This window comes from Anomaloglossus baeobatrachus, chromosome 8 (assembly GCF_048569485.1).
Source record: "Anomaloglossus baeobatrachus isolate aAnoBae1 chromosome 8, aAnoBae1.hap1, whole genome shotgun sequence".
NCBI lineage: Eukaryota > Metazoa > Chordata > Amphibia > Anura > Aromobatidae > Anomaloglossus > Anomaloglossus baeobatrachus.
In genome coordinates, this window is record NC_134360.1 from 239,489,667 (window position 1) to 239,510,160 (window position 20,494).

At 42.7% G+C, this 20,494-nt stretch overlaps 1 protein-coding gene across 2 annotated transcripts; it reads right to left on the minus strand.

The window, feature by feature from the left end:
* Positions 1 to 4,706: 4,706 nt before the first annotated feature.
* Positions 4,707 to 14,753, minus strand: LOC142249499 (uncharacterized). 2 transcript variants are annotated; one of them, XM_075321161.1, is made up of 4 exons: positions 14,248 to 14,753; positions 8,218 to 8,981; positions 7,977 to 8,117; positions 4,707 to 5,709 (listed from the first exon to the last, which is right to left on the minus strand). In XM_075321161.1, the coding sequence occupies exons 1-3, from the start codon at positions 14,318 to 14,320 to the stop codon at positions 8,103 to 8,105; spliced, it is 852 nt and encodes a 283-aa protein (XP_075177276.1). In that variant the 5' UTR covers positions 14,321 to 14,753; the 3' UTR covers positions 4,707 to 5,709; positions 7,977 to 8,102. The 2 variants fall into 2 exon arrangements, with proteins under 2 accessions (XP_075177276.1, XP_075177275.1); XM_075321160.1 differs by lacking the exon at positions 14,248 to 14,753 and having other exon boundaries at positions 8,218 to 9,422.
* Positions 14,754 to 20,494: the final 5,741 nt, after the last annotated feature.

Genomic DNA, 20,494 nt, shown 5'->3' on the forward strand with positions numbered 1-20,494 from the left:
GTCGCTCTGGCCGGCGACTTCCTAAGGGGGCGGGTCGTACGGCGTCACAGCAATGTCACATGGCAGGCGGCCAATAGCAGCGGAGGGGCGGAGATGAGCAGGATGTAAACATCCCGCCCACCTCCTTCCTTCCGCATAGCCGCCGGTGGAAGCAGATAAGTTGAAGTTCCTCGCTCCTGCGGCTTCATACACAGCGATGTGTGCTGCCGCAGGAACGAGGAACAACATCGTACCGTCGCTGCACCGGCATTATGGAAATGTTGGAGACTACACCGATGATACGATAACGACGCTTTTGTGCTCGTTAATCGTATCAAAAAGGGTTTGCACACTACGATATCGCCTGCGACGCCGGATGTGCGTCACTTTCGCGCCCGCCTTAGTCCGTACAGCAGGTAACTTGAACCCTGTTGGGCCAGATCTCTGTCTCGTTCCCAGGTTCTCCCGTCGTTACTGTTCCCCTGAACTTTTAGGTCGGTGAGGTTCTGGATGTCACCTCACCGTGCAGATTTTATCAGGTCTGCCTGGAGCGTTTTCCTGACCTAGGGCTCTGTACCCCGCCGGTGCTATAGTTCCGAGAGTACTCCGCCGTACTCCACCGGCAACCACACGCCTGGGCCTGACAGGTCACTGCTACACACTGCCCGTCAGTACTGTTACGTCCGACTCCTCTCACTTCCACTTACTGACTGTCTGACCCCTCCTCCCTGGTTGTCATCCAGTGGACTGGATCAGTTCCACCCCTAGGTGGCCATCCATTGGGTTCAACCCTAGTATGTCACCAGTTTGTGAGGGGGGGCAGGGATTGCTGAATGTTTTGGTGTTACCGGCACTGGTCTTCTGGGTCCCTGGAAGAAGGCTCTGCATCTTTGACAGGATTCAGTTCCTTGTAGCTCCTGATGGCTCAGGGGCGCTACATATTTACATAGTGACTGCACCAGCAGAATAGTGAGTGCAGCTCTGGAGTATAATACAGGATGTAACTCAGGATCAGTACAGGATCAGTAATGTAATGTATGTACACAGTGACTGCACCAGCAGAATAGTGAGTGCAGCTCTGGAGTATAATACAGGATGTAACTCAGGATCAGTACAGGATAAGTAATGTATGTGCACAGTGACTGCACCAGCAGAATAGTGAGCGCAGCTCTGGAGTATAATACAGGATGTAACTCAGGATCAGTACAGGATAACTAATGTAATGTATGTGCACAGTGACTCCACCAGCAGAATAGTGAGTGCAGCTCTGGAGTATAATACAGGAGGTAACTCAGGATCAGTACAGGATAAGTAATGTATGTGCACAGTGACTGCACCAGCAGAATAGTGAGCGCAGCTCTGGAGTATAATACAGGATGTAACTCAGGATCAGTACAGGATAACTAATGTAATGTATGTGCACAGTGACTCCACCAGCAGAATAGTGAGTGCAGCTCTGGAGTATAATACAGGAGGTAACTCAGGATCAGTACAGGATAAGTAATGTATGTGCACAGTGACTGCACCAGCAGAATAGTGAGCGCAGCTCTGGAGTATAATACAGGATGTAACTCAGGATCAGTACAGGATAAGTAATGTAATGTATGTACACAGTGACTGCACCAGCAGAGTAGAGAGTGCAGCTCTAAAGTACAAGACAACATGTTAAAACAGTAGACATGCCCTTTAAAGGGAACCTGTCACCAGTTTTGGTGACTATAAGCTGCAGCCACCACCACCGGGCTCTTATATACAGTATTCTAACATGCTGTATATAAAACCCCAGGCCGCTGTGAGAACATAAAAAACACTTTATAATAATCACCTAAATGGTCTCTGTGGTGGAGTTGGGTCATATGAGTGTCTCCATTCTCCAGTGCTGGCGCCTCCTCTTTTGGCCATCTTTGTCGTCCTTCTGAAGCCTGTGTGCATTACGCGTCCTACGTCATCCAGAGTTGCCAGCATTGAAGTCCTGAGCAGGGCAGATCAGAGTATTGTAGTGCGCATGCGCGGGACCGGCGAGTGTGTATAACGTAGGACGCGTCATGCACACAGGCTCCGGAGAACGGAGACACCTATATGACCCAACTCCACCGCAGCGACCATTTAGATAAGTATTATAAAGTGTTTTTTTACGTTCTACAGAGTGGCCTGGGTTATATACAGCATGTTAGAACGCTGTATATAAGAGCCCACTGGTGGTGGCCGCAGCTTATAGCCAAAAAACTGGTGACAGGTTCCCTTTAAAGGTCATGGTTCTTATTGTACCACTTGGATACAATAGAGAGGTTCCCTGTAGAATATATATTTTCGAGCAGCAGGGTGGCTCAGTGATTAGCACAGCAGGGTGGCTCAGTGGTTAGCACTGATGCTTTTTAACACTGGGGTCCTGGGTTCATATCCCACCAAGAAAGGCAGAACGGAGCCAAGGCAGAGTCATGGGCGTAGTGAACCATAACTCTCCTTTGCAGGGCAACAAGGGGTTAATTTTTGTTACAGGAAAAGAGCGGATTTTTGTGGGGTCATTAGTTCAAGGGGTAGGTATATAGGGCCAGGGGAGGTAAAAGGGGTGGGTCTACTATATATATATGTCCAGGGATGGGGGGCGTCACCACTTCGGCACGAGGTGCCTATAGCGAAAGGTCCCGCCCTAGCTTTAATCTTTGTAGGGGGAGGTAGAGGAGTTGTGTTTACTTTACATTACAGGTCATTTCGGCGAGTGATGGCAGGGGGGGTCTTGGAGTCGGTGGAAATGTCGGATGGGGGGTGGTACCTTGGAGAGATGGGGACCACCCCCCTCGTTTATTCTGGTATTGTAATTGCCTGGCGGACTTGGTGTGCTCTCCAGGGGTGGGGTCTCCTGAGAGTCGGTCAGGGACAAACTTTTTCGGCAAAGGTGGTGTCCCCGAGCTTGTGGTAGCGGCTGGCGGCAAATATGCCGGATGGTTTGATAAAAAAAATATTTGGTGTCCGTCAGGTTTTAGGGCTCCAAGAACCGCCCTTGCTTTGGTTATAAATGGTTATTTGTTTATATTGTTTATTAATAAACTGGGCCGATTTGGCCAATTTATCCAAATGATGGTGTGGCATGTTTATTAACGGTGGAGGCAAAAAGAGGGGGTTCTTTATGTTTTGGGGGGTTTACTGAGTCAATGGGGGAAGCCTCTGCAGTAGAGCAGTCATGACATCTACAAGGATCTTCTATGTTCTCCGCATGTTTTCATGGGTTTCCTCCAGTTTCCTCCTACACTCTAAAGACTGATAGGGAATGTAGATTGTGAGCCCCGATGGGGACAGTGATAATAAAGTCTGTACAGTGCTGTGGTATATGATGGTGCTCTATAAGAAACGCATAATAATAAGTAATTCCTCATCTGTCCACATCCATACAGTCAGTGTTGGCCATCAAGTCACTTCCGATGATTCTTTGCCATTTCTGGTGATATCTGCGGATCATTGGAATTCCATGGTTCGCACCCTTTATATTCATCTCACCATTGTGAGGAAACCTGCAGTAAAAAGGGTTTTTAGGACAAGCTGCAGACATGTAAGGACTCGGATGTATGGACCGGCCCCGTACTGGCTGCGAGAAGCCATCGCGCATTGTCACAAATCCTACAATGAAGTTTGGGTGCTTTTGTTGTTGAAGTTCACTATTGTCCGGCATGAATGTTTGAAAATATAAATATATCTTTGTACCTTGTTAGCCAGTAGAGATAAAAAAAATTTGAAAATAAAAACTAATGGTGGTTTTGTATTGGTGCGGCTCGTGGCGTTGGCTGCTCCAGACTCTTCTTGGCACCAGGACTTTATTTTTGTGGATTTAGTCACAACCTCATGAGTAAGAATATAAACTCCCGGATATTGCTGTTATGCCATACACTGGATGCTTCATCCCTGCGCCTCCGAGCGGCCGGTATCTGGAGAGGTGATGTATAATGTCAGTGCGGAGAATGTGTGATATACAATAGTGTATAGGGATCCACCCCAGACTGCTGCGTACGATAGCCTGGAGCCTGTACACCGCCCGCTGTACAGTACGCCGCATTATCATCATTTCTGTATTTTCATCCCTTGGCTGCCTCCATTCATCATCATAAATTTGTCAGTGAATAGCCCCTAAGGGAAGATAATCCCCTCTTCTGAGCTAAAGTGGAAGGAATCAATTCATTGCACAAGCCGCATATTGCAAATACCTTACTTGGCGCAATATTCTTGTTTTATACTCCAGTTACCTCCAGAGCTGCACTCAACCTTCTACTACTTTTTTGATAACTTTAAACTTCATCCTGTCGCCTCCTGCTAGATCAGTGTCTGTACTGAGCATGTGCAGCTCTGGCGTATTAGCAGTGGTGTCTGACATCTTTTCCTATAAAGCTTTATTGGTATGGACTTCATAAGAGATAGGTGCAGATCTAAGTCCCCTAAGAGACCAACTATAATTGTAGGGAAAAAAACGAAAATTAAATAAAAAAAAAAATAAAAAAAAAATAAATATATATATATATATATATATATATACAGTATATATGTATATACTGTATATATACAGCATATGCAGTATATATATGCATATACTGTGTGTGGATACAGAGGAAAAAGAAGTCATTCATTTTGCCACAGTGCCTACATGCCTCAAAACCAAAAGTACAAAGTAGTCAAATGCACAAGTGTGCAGGTAAAAAATACTTTTAATGAACAAACAGTAGTGCACTACAAGGGCATGGATGTACGTATAAATAGGTTTACAAAGACATAGGGGGTGATAAAAATCCCAACATGTGGATGCATGCAAAATCTTGTCAAGTTAGATTATTAATAGCTCCCTGGTATGGTCAATGCTGAAGACATATAACAGCATAGTGCAGAAAGGGAAAATACCAGCCGAAGAAAACAACATGCCGGCTACACATTTGTAAAAAACAACAATACAGCAAGAGACCAGAGGCCAGTATGGAGCTTACCAGGGTGATAGAGGAAAAGCGTGCAGGCACACACAGGGATAGTCCCGACACGTGTTTCGTGTGGTGACTGCTTCAGGGGACTGTGGACAACAGGACAAAAACATGTATCTGATATACCTGCCGGGCTCAAGCTGGATTGGCACCACCTGTCGCAATTCAATGGGGCGGAGGAGCGCAGCGTCGGTGTGGGCGGCCGCTCAAGCGTCATCTGGGTGGAGGGAAATCCCTTATTGACGTCACAGACCCAGAGGACGCCGGGAAGAGGGCCGCAACCACCGCGCATGCGCAATCCCGCAACCAGGAAGTGCGATCGCGCCACCCATATTGAGTACTGGCAGCAGTAAGGGCAAAGAAAAGCAGACGGGGCTCCTGGAAAGGGATGTCACATATAACTCAGCAAAAGTGACTCAAATATGCCACAATAGGTATATATAGCTGTACAAATTTAGTGAAAACAAAGGCAGACCAATTATATTTAGGCTGCTAATTACAAACAGTATACCATACTAGGACATATGTAGATATATCATAAACAAATACATATGTTGAATAGATGTAACATCCCAACCAGGTACAGAAATAAAAACATCTGCTTTAATTAGATTGTGGAGCAAAGCGTTTACTGCGGTAATAATCCAGAATAATTTTTATCAGACATTCCATCTTCTGTAGGTCGTATATATATTCAATATTCTGATTACTGTAACTTCAGAAAAGGTGGCGTGAGAAACATCCGGCAGGCATATTAGAAGGACGAAAAAGTGAACTGTGAAAAAGGAAAAAGACACAAAAAGTGAATTTAAAAATTAGGACATAAAAAATTTTTTGTTTTGTTAAAAGGACTCAACAGAACATGAGCAGCACAAGGGAATTACAACCAACCAGCAAGAAGCATTAGCACAACCCGCAACGGAAGAGACGTGGTGGTTTAAAGGAATGATGCAAACGTTTGTCTTTCATTCAATCCGTTAGGCACCACGGACTCAAGCAGAAAGATCCACCGACACTCTGCCCTTGCCAACATCCTATGTATATCCCCGCCCCTAAGTCCAAGGTGCACCTGGTCGATTCCCCTCACCTTAAAACCTGAGGGGTCCGACCGATGGTGCACCCTAAAGTGGCGGGGAATAGTCTTGAGGGTGTCAACATCCTCCAATTTGACTTGTTTTGCAGCGATTATATCCCTCACGTGTTCCCTGGTGCGGACTTTGAGTTCCCGGCTAGTTAGCCCGACATATATTAGGTTGCAATTGCACGTGGCATAATAAATTATGCCAGTGCTATTGCAAGAAATATAATGTCGAATATCAAATGTCCTAGCACCACTAGAGGACGTGAAGGATGTTGCCCGAACGATATTACCGTGGCGGCACGCGATGCATGATCCACAGGGGAACGAACCAACTAAGGGCCGCCCAGTAGAAAAAGGTAGTTTGTTAGGTCTTGAATAATGACTGTGGACCAGCATATCGCGTAAGCTACGGCCACGACGAGCCGTCATAAGAGGGCGATCAGGCAGAGTGTTTCTCAACACGGGCTCGGTTTGCAACACAGGCCAGTGTTTAGAAAGGATACCCCTGATGTGTTCCCACTGACGGTTGAATGATGACACAAAGCGAATCTTAGGTTCAATACAGCGTGTCGTATTGGGATTGAATCTCAGAAGAAGCTGGTCTCGTGGGGTAGACCTTGCGCGTTTGTATGCCTTCTTTATAGATCTTGTACTATACCCTCTTGCCCTAAACCTATCACGCATCTCATTGGCCCGATCCTCAAATACCCCCGTCTCAGAGCAAATCCGTTTAAGACGGATAAATTGACCTGTAGGGATGGCATTGATGGTAAATTTCGGGTGGCCAGAGGATGCGTGAAGAAGGGCGTTAACAGAGGAAGGCTTACGATAAATGTCAGTAGACACAAGGCGCTGGTCAGTAAGGGATATATTAATATCCAGAAAGTCCACCTTGATGGGGTCAACATGAAAAGTAAGGTAGATGTTAAAAGAGTTGGAGTTCAAATGACGCACAAAGCCCTCAAGCTCCGAGGTGGTTCCCCCCCAGATGACAAATATGTCATCAATGAAGCGGAGCCAGCACTGCGCATGGGAGCTAGCCGGCACGCCACCGCCGAAAACCTCTCTCTCCCAGTATCCCAGGAAGAGGTTTGCGTACGATGGCGCGCAGGCCGCCCCCATCGCAGTGCCGCGCCGCTGGAGGTAGAACCGTTCCCCGAAGGTGAAGACATTGTGCGTCAGTATGAACTCCAGTAACTCCAAAATCAGCTGTTGTAGAGGGGGTGCCCAGTTGCTCATACTCAGAAAATACTCCACCGCCTGTAAACCATGTTCGTGACAAATGTTGGTATAAAGTGTCTCAACATCCAAGGTCACCAGCAAAACACCCTCGTCCGCCGTCAGGCCATTGAGCCTCCTCAGGACGTCCGAAGTGTCTCTGACATGGGAGGGCAGCGTCTCAACCAAAGGTTGGAGGTAAAAATCTATAAACTTGCACACTGCATCGCATAGCCCTCCCATGCCAGAGACAATTGGACGCCCAGGGGGAACCCGAGGGTTCTTATGTATTTTTGGCAGTAGGTAGAACGTGGGCGTTACCGGCAACCTTGGAAGGAGACCATCATAGATCTTTTTTGTTATGGTACCTGCGGCGAGAGCATTTTCGAGTATGAGAGTCAACTGGGTAAGATAGGCATTAGTCGGATTCGAGGGAAGCAACTGGTAGAAGTCAGTATTCTTCAATTGCCTATATACCTCGCGCTCATACATGGTGGTAGGCCAGATCACCACGTTACCCCCCTTATCCGCTGGTTTAATCACAACCCCCTCTAGCTTCTTCAGCTCCTCCAGGGCCCGTTGATGTTTAACTGACAAGTTATTGGGTAGATTACTCCTTGAGAGAGATTTCAGGTCTCCCATGACCAAGTCATGAAAGATCTGAACCTGGGGGCACAGCGAAAGTGGGGGGAACGTGGTGGAGCGCGGGTGCAGATGTGTAGGGAAGATACCAGACAACTCACCAGATGCCTGACCCTCGAGTTCTTCAAGTGTACGTGTTGCCTCCTCCTCGGCCTCCGCGATGGACAGACCCGGACCAGGTGTCTTAGAGTGCAGCTTGTGGAGGATCAACCTTCTAAGGAACAGGTTCAAGTCTTTTGCAACTGTAAATAAGTCAAAATTGCAATCAGGCACAAAAGTTAGCCCCAATTTTAATACTTCAACCTGATCATCAGAAAGTATGAGTTGAGATAAATTAATCACCTCCAGTTCACTAGAGCTGCCCTTTTTGGCAATTGCACCCGAAGTTGGTCTCGGGGGGCCAGGGGGTACTTTATTCGGTCGATTTTTCCCCATAAACCCTCTGGTCACGGGTCTCGAGAGAGCTTGCGGAGTCACATTCTCGTCCTCCATCGAAGAGACCGAGGAGGCGGATACAGAGGCTGCCAGACCAACAAAATGCCTTCTACGACGTGTATTCCCCCTCCAACGATAAACCTGCTGATTCTTGTAGTCGGTGACATCCCGTTGATATTTTTTGGTTTTAGTCGAGACCAGTTCCTTTTCCCATTTAGTGAATTCTTTATCCATAGTTTCATTGAAGCTGGATAGTTCCGTGGGCGTTAATTCCTTAGGCAGCCGGTCTAATAGGGTAGCAATCTCTCCATCAAGGTCACGGAGAGAGGCCTCATTGTTTTTAATCAATAGAAGCATAAAAGACTTGGAGCAAGCCGAGGCTGCGTCCTCCCAATCTCGTTTAAAGTCCACGTCCGTGACATTGAAAGAGGGGAAGACTTGCACCCTAAGACCTCTAGGTATTAAATCTCGGTCGACATAACGCTGCATGAACGCTTTATTCCACCACAATCTCATCCTGCGGTTATATAAAAGCTTAAGTTGGTTACAGAGTTCCCTGTGCGATCTGGAGTCAGTCGTGTTGTCCAATTCACCCTCGGTGTCGAAAACCTTATTCAGCTGGGTCTGCCACGTAGTTTCGCGGACCCTATAATCCATACTGTTCAATAGTACTGTGAAAACACACAGAAAAATACACATGAAAACCGAAGAACAGCGTAACTGGATTTTAACAGCAATAATGGGCAAAGACTTCTGAAAGCATAAATGGATACAGAGGAAAAAGAAGTCATTCATTTTGCCACAGTGCCTACATGCCTCAAAACCAAAAGTACAAAGTAGTCAAATGCACAAGTGTGCAGGTAAAAAATACTTTTAATGAACAAACAGTAGTACACTACAAGGGCATGGATGTATATATATATATATATATATATATATATAATGTATGTACTGTGTGTGTATATATATATGCATTATATATGAGAAATTAAATAAAAAGAGAAACTAATTTGATAATGGCAAAAATGTAGTGATGAGCGAGTGTGCCGAGTATCACAGGTGCTCAGGTGCCATGCTAGAGTCCCCACACCACACATTTTCTGACTTTTTTCAGCCAATAGACATGGAGGGATTGCCTGCCATACACAGTAATGCTATAGACATGTTGGCAACTGTGATTGGCCGGCCACATTGCATCATCTGGTCTTCTATGAGACCCGGGGGTGCGATGCTCGGTGCACTGTCCTCTGAAAGCAGGTCAGGGAGATTTGATCTAGGAGGGAGAACTTAGATTAGAGTAGGCATATAGGCAGGGTTGTATTTAATTGCTATTGCAGTACTTGTGTGCCGCCCCCGTGCCAGCAGCCGGTGCTGCTCGAGTCCGGACCTTCAGGGGTGGTGACTCGAGGGTTTCCGGACCCGGGGGTCTGTCGGACACGCCGAATAAAAAGGGGAAAGATGATGAGGACGTATATGTACGGGCTGGGCCGTATTAAAGTTCGTGACGCCACCCACGGTGTGTGGTAAGGTGGGACACCACCGCTGCAGTCACGGGGCACCCGGGGGAGATGTTGCGCAGCAAGTTGTTAACCCCTCTGTGGGCAGGGATGGTGGCCCCGGGACCCGGTGGCTGTGGTGCAGGGGATGGCGACCGCCGCGGGTGCTGGTGTACTCACGATTAGTAAAACACACAAGTCTCTGGTAAACCAAGGTGATGGTGGCCGGTGATGCGGCCGGTTGCATTCAGGGTCCCCCACCTGGCTGGTGGTCTATATCTCTTTCCTCTGCTCTGCTTTAAGTAGAAAATGACGTCCTAGTGTGAAAAGTAGGAGTCCGCTCCCGGCTGGATGTGGCCTAAGGAGATGGGTCAAAAATAGCAACAAAAAGAGGAGATAAAAACTCCCCCAAAAATGTAATATAATATAATATACTCACAGCAGAAAGGAGGGCAACCAGTTCAGTCAGCCCAAGCCAACACATCTATTGCACCACAGGATGCAGACAAACCTCTCAACAAGATGGACACTTCACAGGTGCAAAGTAAATTGCACATTAGTGACGTGCATAGGGCGCTGTTCACACTCATATATTATATTACATTTTTGGGGGAGTTTTTATCTCCTCTTTTTGTTGCTATTTTTTATATTTATCAGTGTAGGGACCTGCAAGCATGAGGATCCGTGATGAGGATTGCAGGTTTATGTACATTGGCCAATTTACTAACTAATACCTCATATATATTTAATATTTTTGCACTTTTTTATACGGGGTGCAGCCGGGCCTCTTAATACGGCCGTGCATAGTGGAATCTCTGTCCCTTGTGTGCTGCAGTGAGTAGTGTCCGGGTAACCCGCCTAATCTAATAGTAAGGGCGTGGAAATAGGTTGCTGGCTGGACACCATGCGCATACGAGTGTGAACAGCGCCCTATGCACGTCACTAATGTGCAATTTACTTTGCACCTGTGAAGTGTCCATCTTGTTGAGAGGTTTGTCTGCATCCTGTGGTGCAATAGATGTGTTGGCCTGAGCTAACTGGACTGGTTGCCCTAGGGAGCTGTGCCCGCAGACACTGGCCCGTGGGATCTATGGGCCCTGGCGGGGACCTCTTATCCCTAATCGGTGGGCTGTTGTCTTCTATGAGGGATTTTGGGTGGGACATGACCTATAGTCCTGGCCTCAATCGGTTAATTAACCAGTCCAGTAATTTCTGGTTTCCGGTTTCAGGGTCCGAGTACCCCCCTTGTGCTACGGTTTCTGGGTCGGTTCCCCATGTCGGTACCGGCGGGCCACTACCCTGTCCCGGTCCACCTCAGTTCCACCGAGCCGTCTTCCCGTCTCCTGCTGATGGAGACCACCGTCTGCCACCTAGCCAGAAGTACCAGGGCTCCTACCCTGGCACCGTTCAACTTGACCTCCTGTGCTGGAGCCGCACACAGCCCCAGCACACCTTCTCTCAACTTGAACTCTCAGACTCATCTGTTTGTTTTCCCACCCTGTGTTGTCTAAACCCCTTGGCGGGCATGCACCAACCACCTGGTCACGCCCACTGGTGTGTCTATCTTTCCCTAAGGGGGGTTGACTAGGGGTTCAGGTCGGCTGTGTGTCACCTTAGTGTAGGAAGATGTTATGCAGGGGCCGAACTGTGACTAACTGGATTCTCCAGGGCATCACACTTGTATATTATAAACTTGCACTCTTTAGTGCCTTTCATATGGCACTAAAGAGTGTTTTTAGCCTTTTTTTAACCTAATTAATAAATAAAAAATAGTCACCTATCCTTTACTAAACACCAGGGCTTGATGCCAGCTGAACCTACACCAGCTGACAACAACTCTCAAAATTATTACCCGAATTGCAACCACATCAAGGCAAACAGGAAGAGCCAAGCAAAGCACCAGAATTCATGCATCCAATGTGATAAACCATTTCTGAGGCGGCTGTGGGCTGCTATTATTAGGCTGCAAAGGACACAATAACCATGGACCTTCCCAGCCTGATAATACCAGCTGTTGTGAATGTCGTCTGTGTGGGTGCTGTTTTGAAACTCCCTCTGGTGGCCACGAATGGTAGTGGAGGTCAATCATAATCCATGACTCAGACAGGTGTCGGCGTTAATTGTCAATTAAGGAAGTCCTATTGCAGACAAATCTGGTCTATATAGGAGAGCACTTTTTGCCTTGCTGGCGCCGGTTATAATTGTATTTTTTCTCAACCTCTGTTCTTAGCCTGGACTTCTGTCCGTCACTCTTTCCCTCAGCAAGACTCTGCAGATAAGTACTTAGTTTTTTCCTTGCTTCCTGGTTTACGCCTTATGCAGGCGTCACACGGTATGATATATCGGGCGATATGTCGTCGGGGTCACATCGTTAGTGACGCACATCCGGCATTGTCAGAGATATCGTACCGTGTGACACCTCCGAACGACTGTGAACGAGCAAAAATACTCACCTTATCGTTGCTCATTGACACGTCGTTCATTTTCATAATCTCGTTCCTCCTTCTGCACGCCGGTGGTTCATCGTTCCCAGCAGCACACATCGCTCCGTGTGACACCCCGGGAACGACGAACACGGCTTACCTGCGTCCCGCCAGCAATGTGGAAGGAAGGAGGTGGGCGGGATGTTACGTCCCGCTCATCTCCGCCCCTCTGCTTCTATTGGCCGGCTGCCATGTGACGTCGCTGTGACGCCGAACGTCCCTTCCCCTTAAGGAAGAGGATGTTGCCGCCCTCGGCGACATCGCCAGGGAGGTAAGTACGTGTGACCGGGGGTTAACGACTTTGTGCGCCACGGGCAACTAATTGCCCGTGACGCACAAACGACGGGGGCGGGTGCGATCGCTTATGCAATCACACGATTTATCGTCCTGTGTGATGCACGCATTAGGGTGTTGTTTTTCCTTATTTTGCTTTGTATCTGTTTTCTTGTAGGTGAAGTTCTGTGTCTCTTGTGTTGTGAGCATGGGGGTTCCCCCTTTGCTAGCTCTCCTGCAGGAAAACGGATCTTCTCCCTGTCTAACTTCATTATTTGTTCTTCTGTATTTTTGTGGGTTTTTTTGGTATTTTGTTCTTCCATTATTTACAGGAGTACCTGATATAGTGGGGGTGAGGTCGTTCGACCTCCAGGACCATTTTTACTATCAGGAGTTTGGTATTTTTCCTATAGGGATTTTGAACTGACCACAATCAGTTTCCTTTCCTTTTCTCTGTATCAAGTTAGTTGGGCTTCGCCTTTGCTAAATCTATTTTTCCTATCTGAGTATTGTGTGTTTCTACATCACCGTAATCCTTATATGTGGGGGGCTATCTACTCCTTTGGGGACTTTTTTGAGGCAAGGTAGATTTTCTCATTTTATTCTGTGAGGCGTAGCTAGTTTCTTAGGCTGTGACGAGGCGTCTAGGTTTTTAGGAACGCTCCACGGCTACTTCTAATGTGGTCTGATAGTTAGGGGATTGCGGTCAGCCCAGGTTCCAGCTACTCTTGTTTTATTGGTGTTTTTTCACCAATGGGAGTTTTTTGTAATCTTCCACGGTTACCGGATCATAACAACCAGCCCCCAGCTGTCTGTTTTACCTTGGCTGGTTATCAAAAATAGTGGGGACCTAGGCCTTTATATTAAATATTTATTTATTTTTAGGTTGAAAATGGCTAAAATCACCCTTTAGTGCCAAATGCAAGGTACTGAAGGGTGTAAGTGTACAATATACAATGTACTGCAATAGCAATTAAAGACAACCCTGCCTATATGCCTGCGCTAATCCAAGCTCACTCTCCTACATCTACTCTCCCTGAGCTGCTTCTAGAGGACAGTGTGTCGAGCATTGCGCCCTCGAGTCTCATATGAGATCCAATGATGTGACTGGCCAATCACAGTAATGCCAGTAGCCAGCATGGCTATGGTGTTATATATAGGGCAGGCAATCCCTGCATGTTCATTGGCTGTCTAACAGCTGTGAAAATTGCAGGACGGGTATTCGAGCATGGCCCCGAGCACTCGTGATACTAGACTGAGTTATGAGTAGTGGCGAGCACGCTCACTCATCAGTATTCCATTAGTAAACTGGTGAGTGGAGCCTCTTTCTGTGCTTCTGCCATTTGTATAGGTTTTGAGCAGCAAATCGGGTATACAAGCTGCAAATGGCCAAGACATCGGGATCCGAGGAGATCTGTGCAATCAGTCAGACACCTGCAGATGTAATTGGATACAATGTTACTATGTATAAATACATGTGAATACATTTGCAAATATTTATTCACATTTAAAGTAATGGAATATATTGTTTAACACCATTGCAATGTGTCCGGAGTTTATTTGCCCATTACTGTCACCAATCACTAATCCGGCAGATCAGCCGGGAGGCGATGATATCACAGATTCCACGGGCACCACGTCTGCATTTTTCACCCACAAATACAAAAATGAATTAAAATACTCACCACAATCTGAATGTGTGAACGTGGCCTGAATGACACTCGGCTGATGAGGATTTGAGCGGAATGTCATTAGCATAAAAGGGCCGATTCTCTGGTATGAGGGTATATAGACTCTGATCACGGCCGTACACAATTGAGTTAACGAGTAAAGATGTTTTAAAATTATAAGAAGATTGTAGGTCACTGAGATTATTTGGATTCTTTACACCCACAACAATGTCTGGAATGACACAAGGCGCAAAGAAACTAAAAAACGTCATCTTCACTCCAACACAGGACACTCACAAATGGTGAATTCAATCTCTCCACGGTCTCATCTATAAACACAGACGACAATGAACAGAGAATGACATTATCTAAAAAGTCATTGGAAGCGCCAAAGCCAAGACCTCGAAAAGCAATACACCGATAAATATCCACACTGAAAACCCATACACATCAATCCAGACTATATTGTATTGTAAAGTGGGATTGTGTAGTAAAAATGTTAGAGTTGTGCAATGAATACTGCCCCTATGTACAAGAATATAACTACTATAATACTGCTCCTATGTATAAGAATATAACTACTATAATACTGCCACTATGTACAAGAATATAACTACTATAATACTGCCCCTATGTACAAGAATATAACTACTATAATACTGCCCCTATGTATAAGAATATAACTACTATAATACTGCCCCTATGTACAAGAATATAACTATTATACTACTGCCACTATGTATAACAATATAACTACAATAATACTGCCCCCTATGTACAAGAATGTAAGTACTATAATACTGCTCCTATGTACAAGAATATAACTACTATAATACTGCTCCTATGTATAAGAATATAACTACTATAATACTGCCACTATGTACAAGAATATAACTACTAATACTGCCCCTATGTACAAGAATATAACTACTATAATACTGCCCCCTATGTACAAGAATATAACTACTATAATACTGCCCCCTATGTACAAGAATATAACTACTATAATACTGCTCCTATGTACAAGAATATATCTACTATAATACTGCTTCTATGTACAAGAATATAACTACTATAATACTGCCCCTATATACAAGAATATAACTACTATAATACTGCCCATATGTACAAGAATATAACTACTATAATACTGCCCCTATGTACAAGAATATAACTACTATAATACTGCTCCTATGTACAAGAATATAACTACTATAATACTGCCCCTATGTATAAGAATATAACTACTATAATACTGCCCCTATGTACAAGAATATAACTACTATAATACTGCTCCTATGTACAAGAATATAACTACTATAATACTGCCCCTATGTATAAGAATATAACTACTATAATACTGCTCCTATGTATAAGAATATAACTACTATAATAATGCCCCTATGTACAAGAATATAACTACTATAATACTGCTCCTATGTACAAGAATATAACTACTATAATACTGCTCCTATGTATAAGAATATAACTACTATAATACTGCCCCTATGTACAAGAATATAACTACTATAATACTGCCCCTATGTATAAGAATATAACTACTATAATACTGCCCCTATGTACAAGAATATAACTACTATAATACTGCCCCTATGTACAAGAATATAACTACTATAATACTGCTCCTATGTACAAGAATATAACTACTATAATACTGCCCCTATGTACAAGAATATAACTACTATAATACTGCTCCTATGTACAAGAATATAACTACTATAATACTGCCCCTATGTACAAGAATATAACTGCTATAATACTGTCCCTATGTACAAGAATATAACTACTATAATACTGCTCCTATGTACAAGAATATAACTACTATAATACTGCCCCTATGTACAAGAATATAACTACTATAATACTGCTCCTATGTACAAGAATATAACTACTATAATACTGCTCCTATGTATAAGAATATAACTACTATAATACTGCTCCTATGTACAAGAATATAACTACTATAATACTGCTCCTATGTTCAAGAATATAACTACTATAATACTGCTCCTATGTATAAGAATATAACTACTATAATACTGCCACTATGTACAAGAATATAACTACTATAATACTGCCCCTATGTACAAGAATATAAGTACTATAATACTGCCCCCTATGTACAAGAATATAACTACTATAATACTGCCACTATGTACAAGAATATAACTACTATAATACTGCTCCTATGTACAAGAATATAACTACTATAATACTGCTCCTATTTATAAGAATATAACTACTATAATACTGCCCCCTATGTACAAGAATATAACTACTATAATACTGCTCCTATGTACAAGAATATAACTACTATAATACTGCCCCTATGAATAAGAAAATAACTACTATAATACTGCCCCTATGTATAAGAATATAACTACTATAATACTGCCCCCCTATGTACAAGAATATAACTACTATAATACTGCTCCTATGTACAAGAATATAACTACTATAATACTGCCCCTATGTACAAGAATATAACTACTATAATACTGCCCCTATGTACAAGAATATAACTATTATAATACTGCCACTATGCATAACAATATAACTACAATAATACTGCCCCCTATGTACAAGAATGTAAGTACTATAATACTGCTCCTATGTACAAGAATATAACTACTATAATACTGCTCCTATGTACAAGAATATAACTACTATAATACTGCTCCTATGTACAAGAATATAACTACTATAATACTGCCCCTATGTACAAGAATATAAGTACTATAATACTTCCCCCTATGTACAAGAATATAACTACTATAATACTGCCCCCTATGTACAAGAATATAACTACTATAATACTGCCCCTATGTACAAGAATATAACTACTATAATACTGCTCCTATGTACAAGAATATAACTACTATAATACTGCTTCTATGTACAAGAATATAACTACTATAATACTGCCCCTATGTACAAAAATATAACTACTAGAATACTGCTCTTATGTACCAGAATATAACTACTATAATACTGCCCCTATGTACAAGAATATAACTACTATTATACTGCTCCTAGGTAGAACAACTAGTATATTGCTACTTCCTATAGTCATGATTTTTACTCCAGGATGAAGCTGTTTTATATACTTTATATTAGTCTGGTGCATCCTGCAGTACATTGGTAATGTGATCAGGTATTGGTATATACAGCTGCTTTTTTATATCCTTTTGCAGGGATTTACTTTGCAGTACAGATCCTTTAGTTATAGCTTCTAATTATCACCTTTTTATGAACATGGTTCAGTGTTAGCAATTTAATATATTTTTGTGTATATGAATATGGATTCTCTGCTGCCGCTCTCTGGGATAGGACAACACATACTCATCTGTTTGTGGTTATGTGGATAACAGCCACTTGCGCAGTACAAGCCGGAGTAACTGCCGCTGCTGGATGGATCTGACATTATTATATTTATTGTTACTGAATGTAATTATTTGGAGATTTAGTGATTGTTTTTTTGGAACACAGACATGATAAATATGTGGAATGTACAATGAAGAGCAGCTTTATAACTTGAAAATGACATTAAAAAAGATAGTAGAGAGCATGTAGGCCGTATCTGTAAAACGTCTGCCATGGACTGTTGCTGGGTATAGGTAAAGAAAAACTTTTCACTACTTGCTTGGACTGAAGTAAGGTGATTTTACTTTATACTACATTATCACTTTTGCATAAATAATCCTATATTACAGGAGTCATACTACTGTACATAGGAGCAGTATTATAGTAGTTATATTCTTGTACATAGGGGCAGTATTATAGTAGTTATATTCTTGTAAATAGGGGCAGTATTATAGTAGTTATATTCTTGTACATAGGAGCAGTATTATAGTAGTTATATTCTTATACATGGGAGGCAGTATTATAGTAGTTATATTCTTGTACATAGGAGGCAGTATTATAGTAGTTATATTCTTGTACATAGTGGCAGTATTATAGTAGTTATATTCTTGTAAATAGGGGTCAGTATTATAGTAGTTATATTCTTGTATATAGGGGGCAGTATTATAGTAGTTATATTCTTGTACATAGGGGTCAGTATTATAGTAGTTATATTCTTGTATATAGAGGGCAGTATTATAGTAGTTATGTTCTTATACATAGAGGGCAGTATTATAGTAGTTATATTCTTGTACATAGAGGGCAGTATTATAGTAGATATATTCTTGTACATGGCAGGCAGTATTATAGTAGTTATGTTCTTGTACATAGAGGGCAGTATTATAGCAGTTATATTCTTGTACATAGGGGGCAGTATTATAGTAGCTATATTCTTGTACATAGAGGGCAGTATTATAGTAGTTATATTCTTTTACATAGAGGGCAGTATTATAATAGTTATATTCTGTCACATCGGAACAGTAATATAGTAGTTATATTCTGTCACATAGGAGCAGTAATATAGTAGTTATATTCTTTTACCTAGGAGCAGTATTATAGTGGTTATATTCTTGTACATATGGCCAGTATTAAAGTAGTTAAATTATTAGTTGCAGTTTTTTAGGATTTATATTTTTGTACTGACTAATTACAGCCATTAGATCCTTATCTTTCGGGGTTTTTGTTATGGATCTGCTGAATTGTAATGGTTATCCTTTAAAAAATGTATTTACCATATTATTAAATATATTTATTTTTATATAATGCATGGAAATAAATGCTATTGGAAATTGACTGTATTTACCTTACCATTTGAAACCGTACACTTGAGGCTGATCATACAATTCTCCATGTCAGTTGTTTTATAGGTAACATTTTCTGAACCATTATTTGTGATGCCCCTCACCCATTATCTTACAGGGAACAATCTTCACTTTTCTTGTTGTTGTATACATTGTATATATATTGACTCTTTGCCTGATTTAATAATTTTATAAGAATACTTAGCTTTATTGTTGCCATTTTTGATGATTTTATGGTGGTTTTATGTAACGAGCATGTGCAGAATATTGGTGTATTCTGCCATCTGTGCGCCGCAGCCGTTTTCATAACCCAATGTAATAATCTTCCATCTTTGTAGTAAACTGTTCCAGGACACTTTATTAATGTGCAGCTTCCACCTACTCCCTGAAAGGACAAGAAAATGATTTTATGTAAACCAGCAGAGAATGTTCTAGAACATAAAGTGATACAATGTACAGAATGTACAGAAGAAGAGATCCTACTGTGCCAGTGTCTGGAAACATCGCCCCGGGAGCAGGAATCAATGACGGGTATGTGAAGATAATGGGGAAATCCCATAAATATTTACCTTAGTTGGTGGTTCATTAGTCTGCTTCTAAATGAATGTGCCTCACTGAGAGAATTATATTTTTTTCCATAGAATATATATATATATATATATATATATATATATATATATATATATATACTGTGTATATATATACAGTAAATATTTAGTTGGGCATAAAGCGCCGGCTCTCAGCTTTAATTTGAGGATATTCACATCCTAATTGGAGTAAAGGTTTAGGAATTGCAGCTCTTTAATATTTAAGGGACCAAAGGTAATTGGACAATTATTTAAGAAGCTTGTTAATGGGCTTCATGTTCTGGTCCCTCATTAATCCATCAATTAAACAGGAAAAAGGTCTGGAGCTGCTTCCAGGTGTGGCATTTATTGCTATGAACCCACAACATGTGGTCAAAGGAGCTCTCAGTTATAAAGAAACCGACCATCACTAGGCTGAAAAATAGAAGACAAAATCCATCAGGGAGAGCAGAAATATAACTTAGGAATAGTCAAATCATTCATTTAGTACATACTGGAGAAAAAAAAACAGCGCACTGGTGAGATTGGGAACTCAAAAAAGCCTGGACGTCCACAGAAGACAAAAGGGGTGGATGATTGCAAAATCCTTTTCATGATGAAGAAAAACCTTCACAACATCCAATCAAACGAAGACGCCTCTCCGGGAAGCAGGTGTTTCAGAATCTAAGTCCACAATAAAGAGAAGATTTCATGAGAACAAATACAGAGGAGTCACCTTCACCTACATATTTATGCAGTCACCACTAGAGGAAGCTCACTTTATACAAATTTATACAGCCACCACTAGAGGGAGCTCACTACATACAGATTTATACAGCCTCCACTAGGGGAAGCTCACTACATACAGATTTATACAGTCACCACTAGGGGGAGCTCACTACATACAGATTTATACAGCCACCACTAGAGGGAGCTCACTACATCCAGATTTATACAGCCACCACTACAGGG

Coding starts and splice junctions, on each gene's coding strand:
- LOC142249499 (XM_075321160.1), bottom strand. CDS start 9,105: ATGAATGACTTCTTTTTCCTCTGTATCCATTTATGCTTTCAGAAGTCT.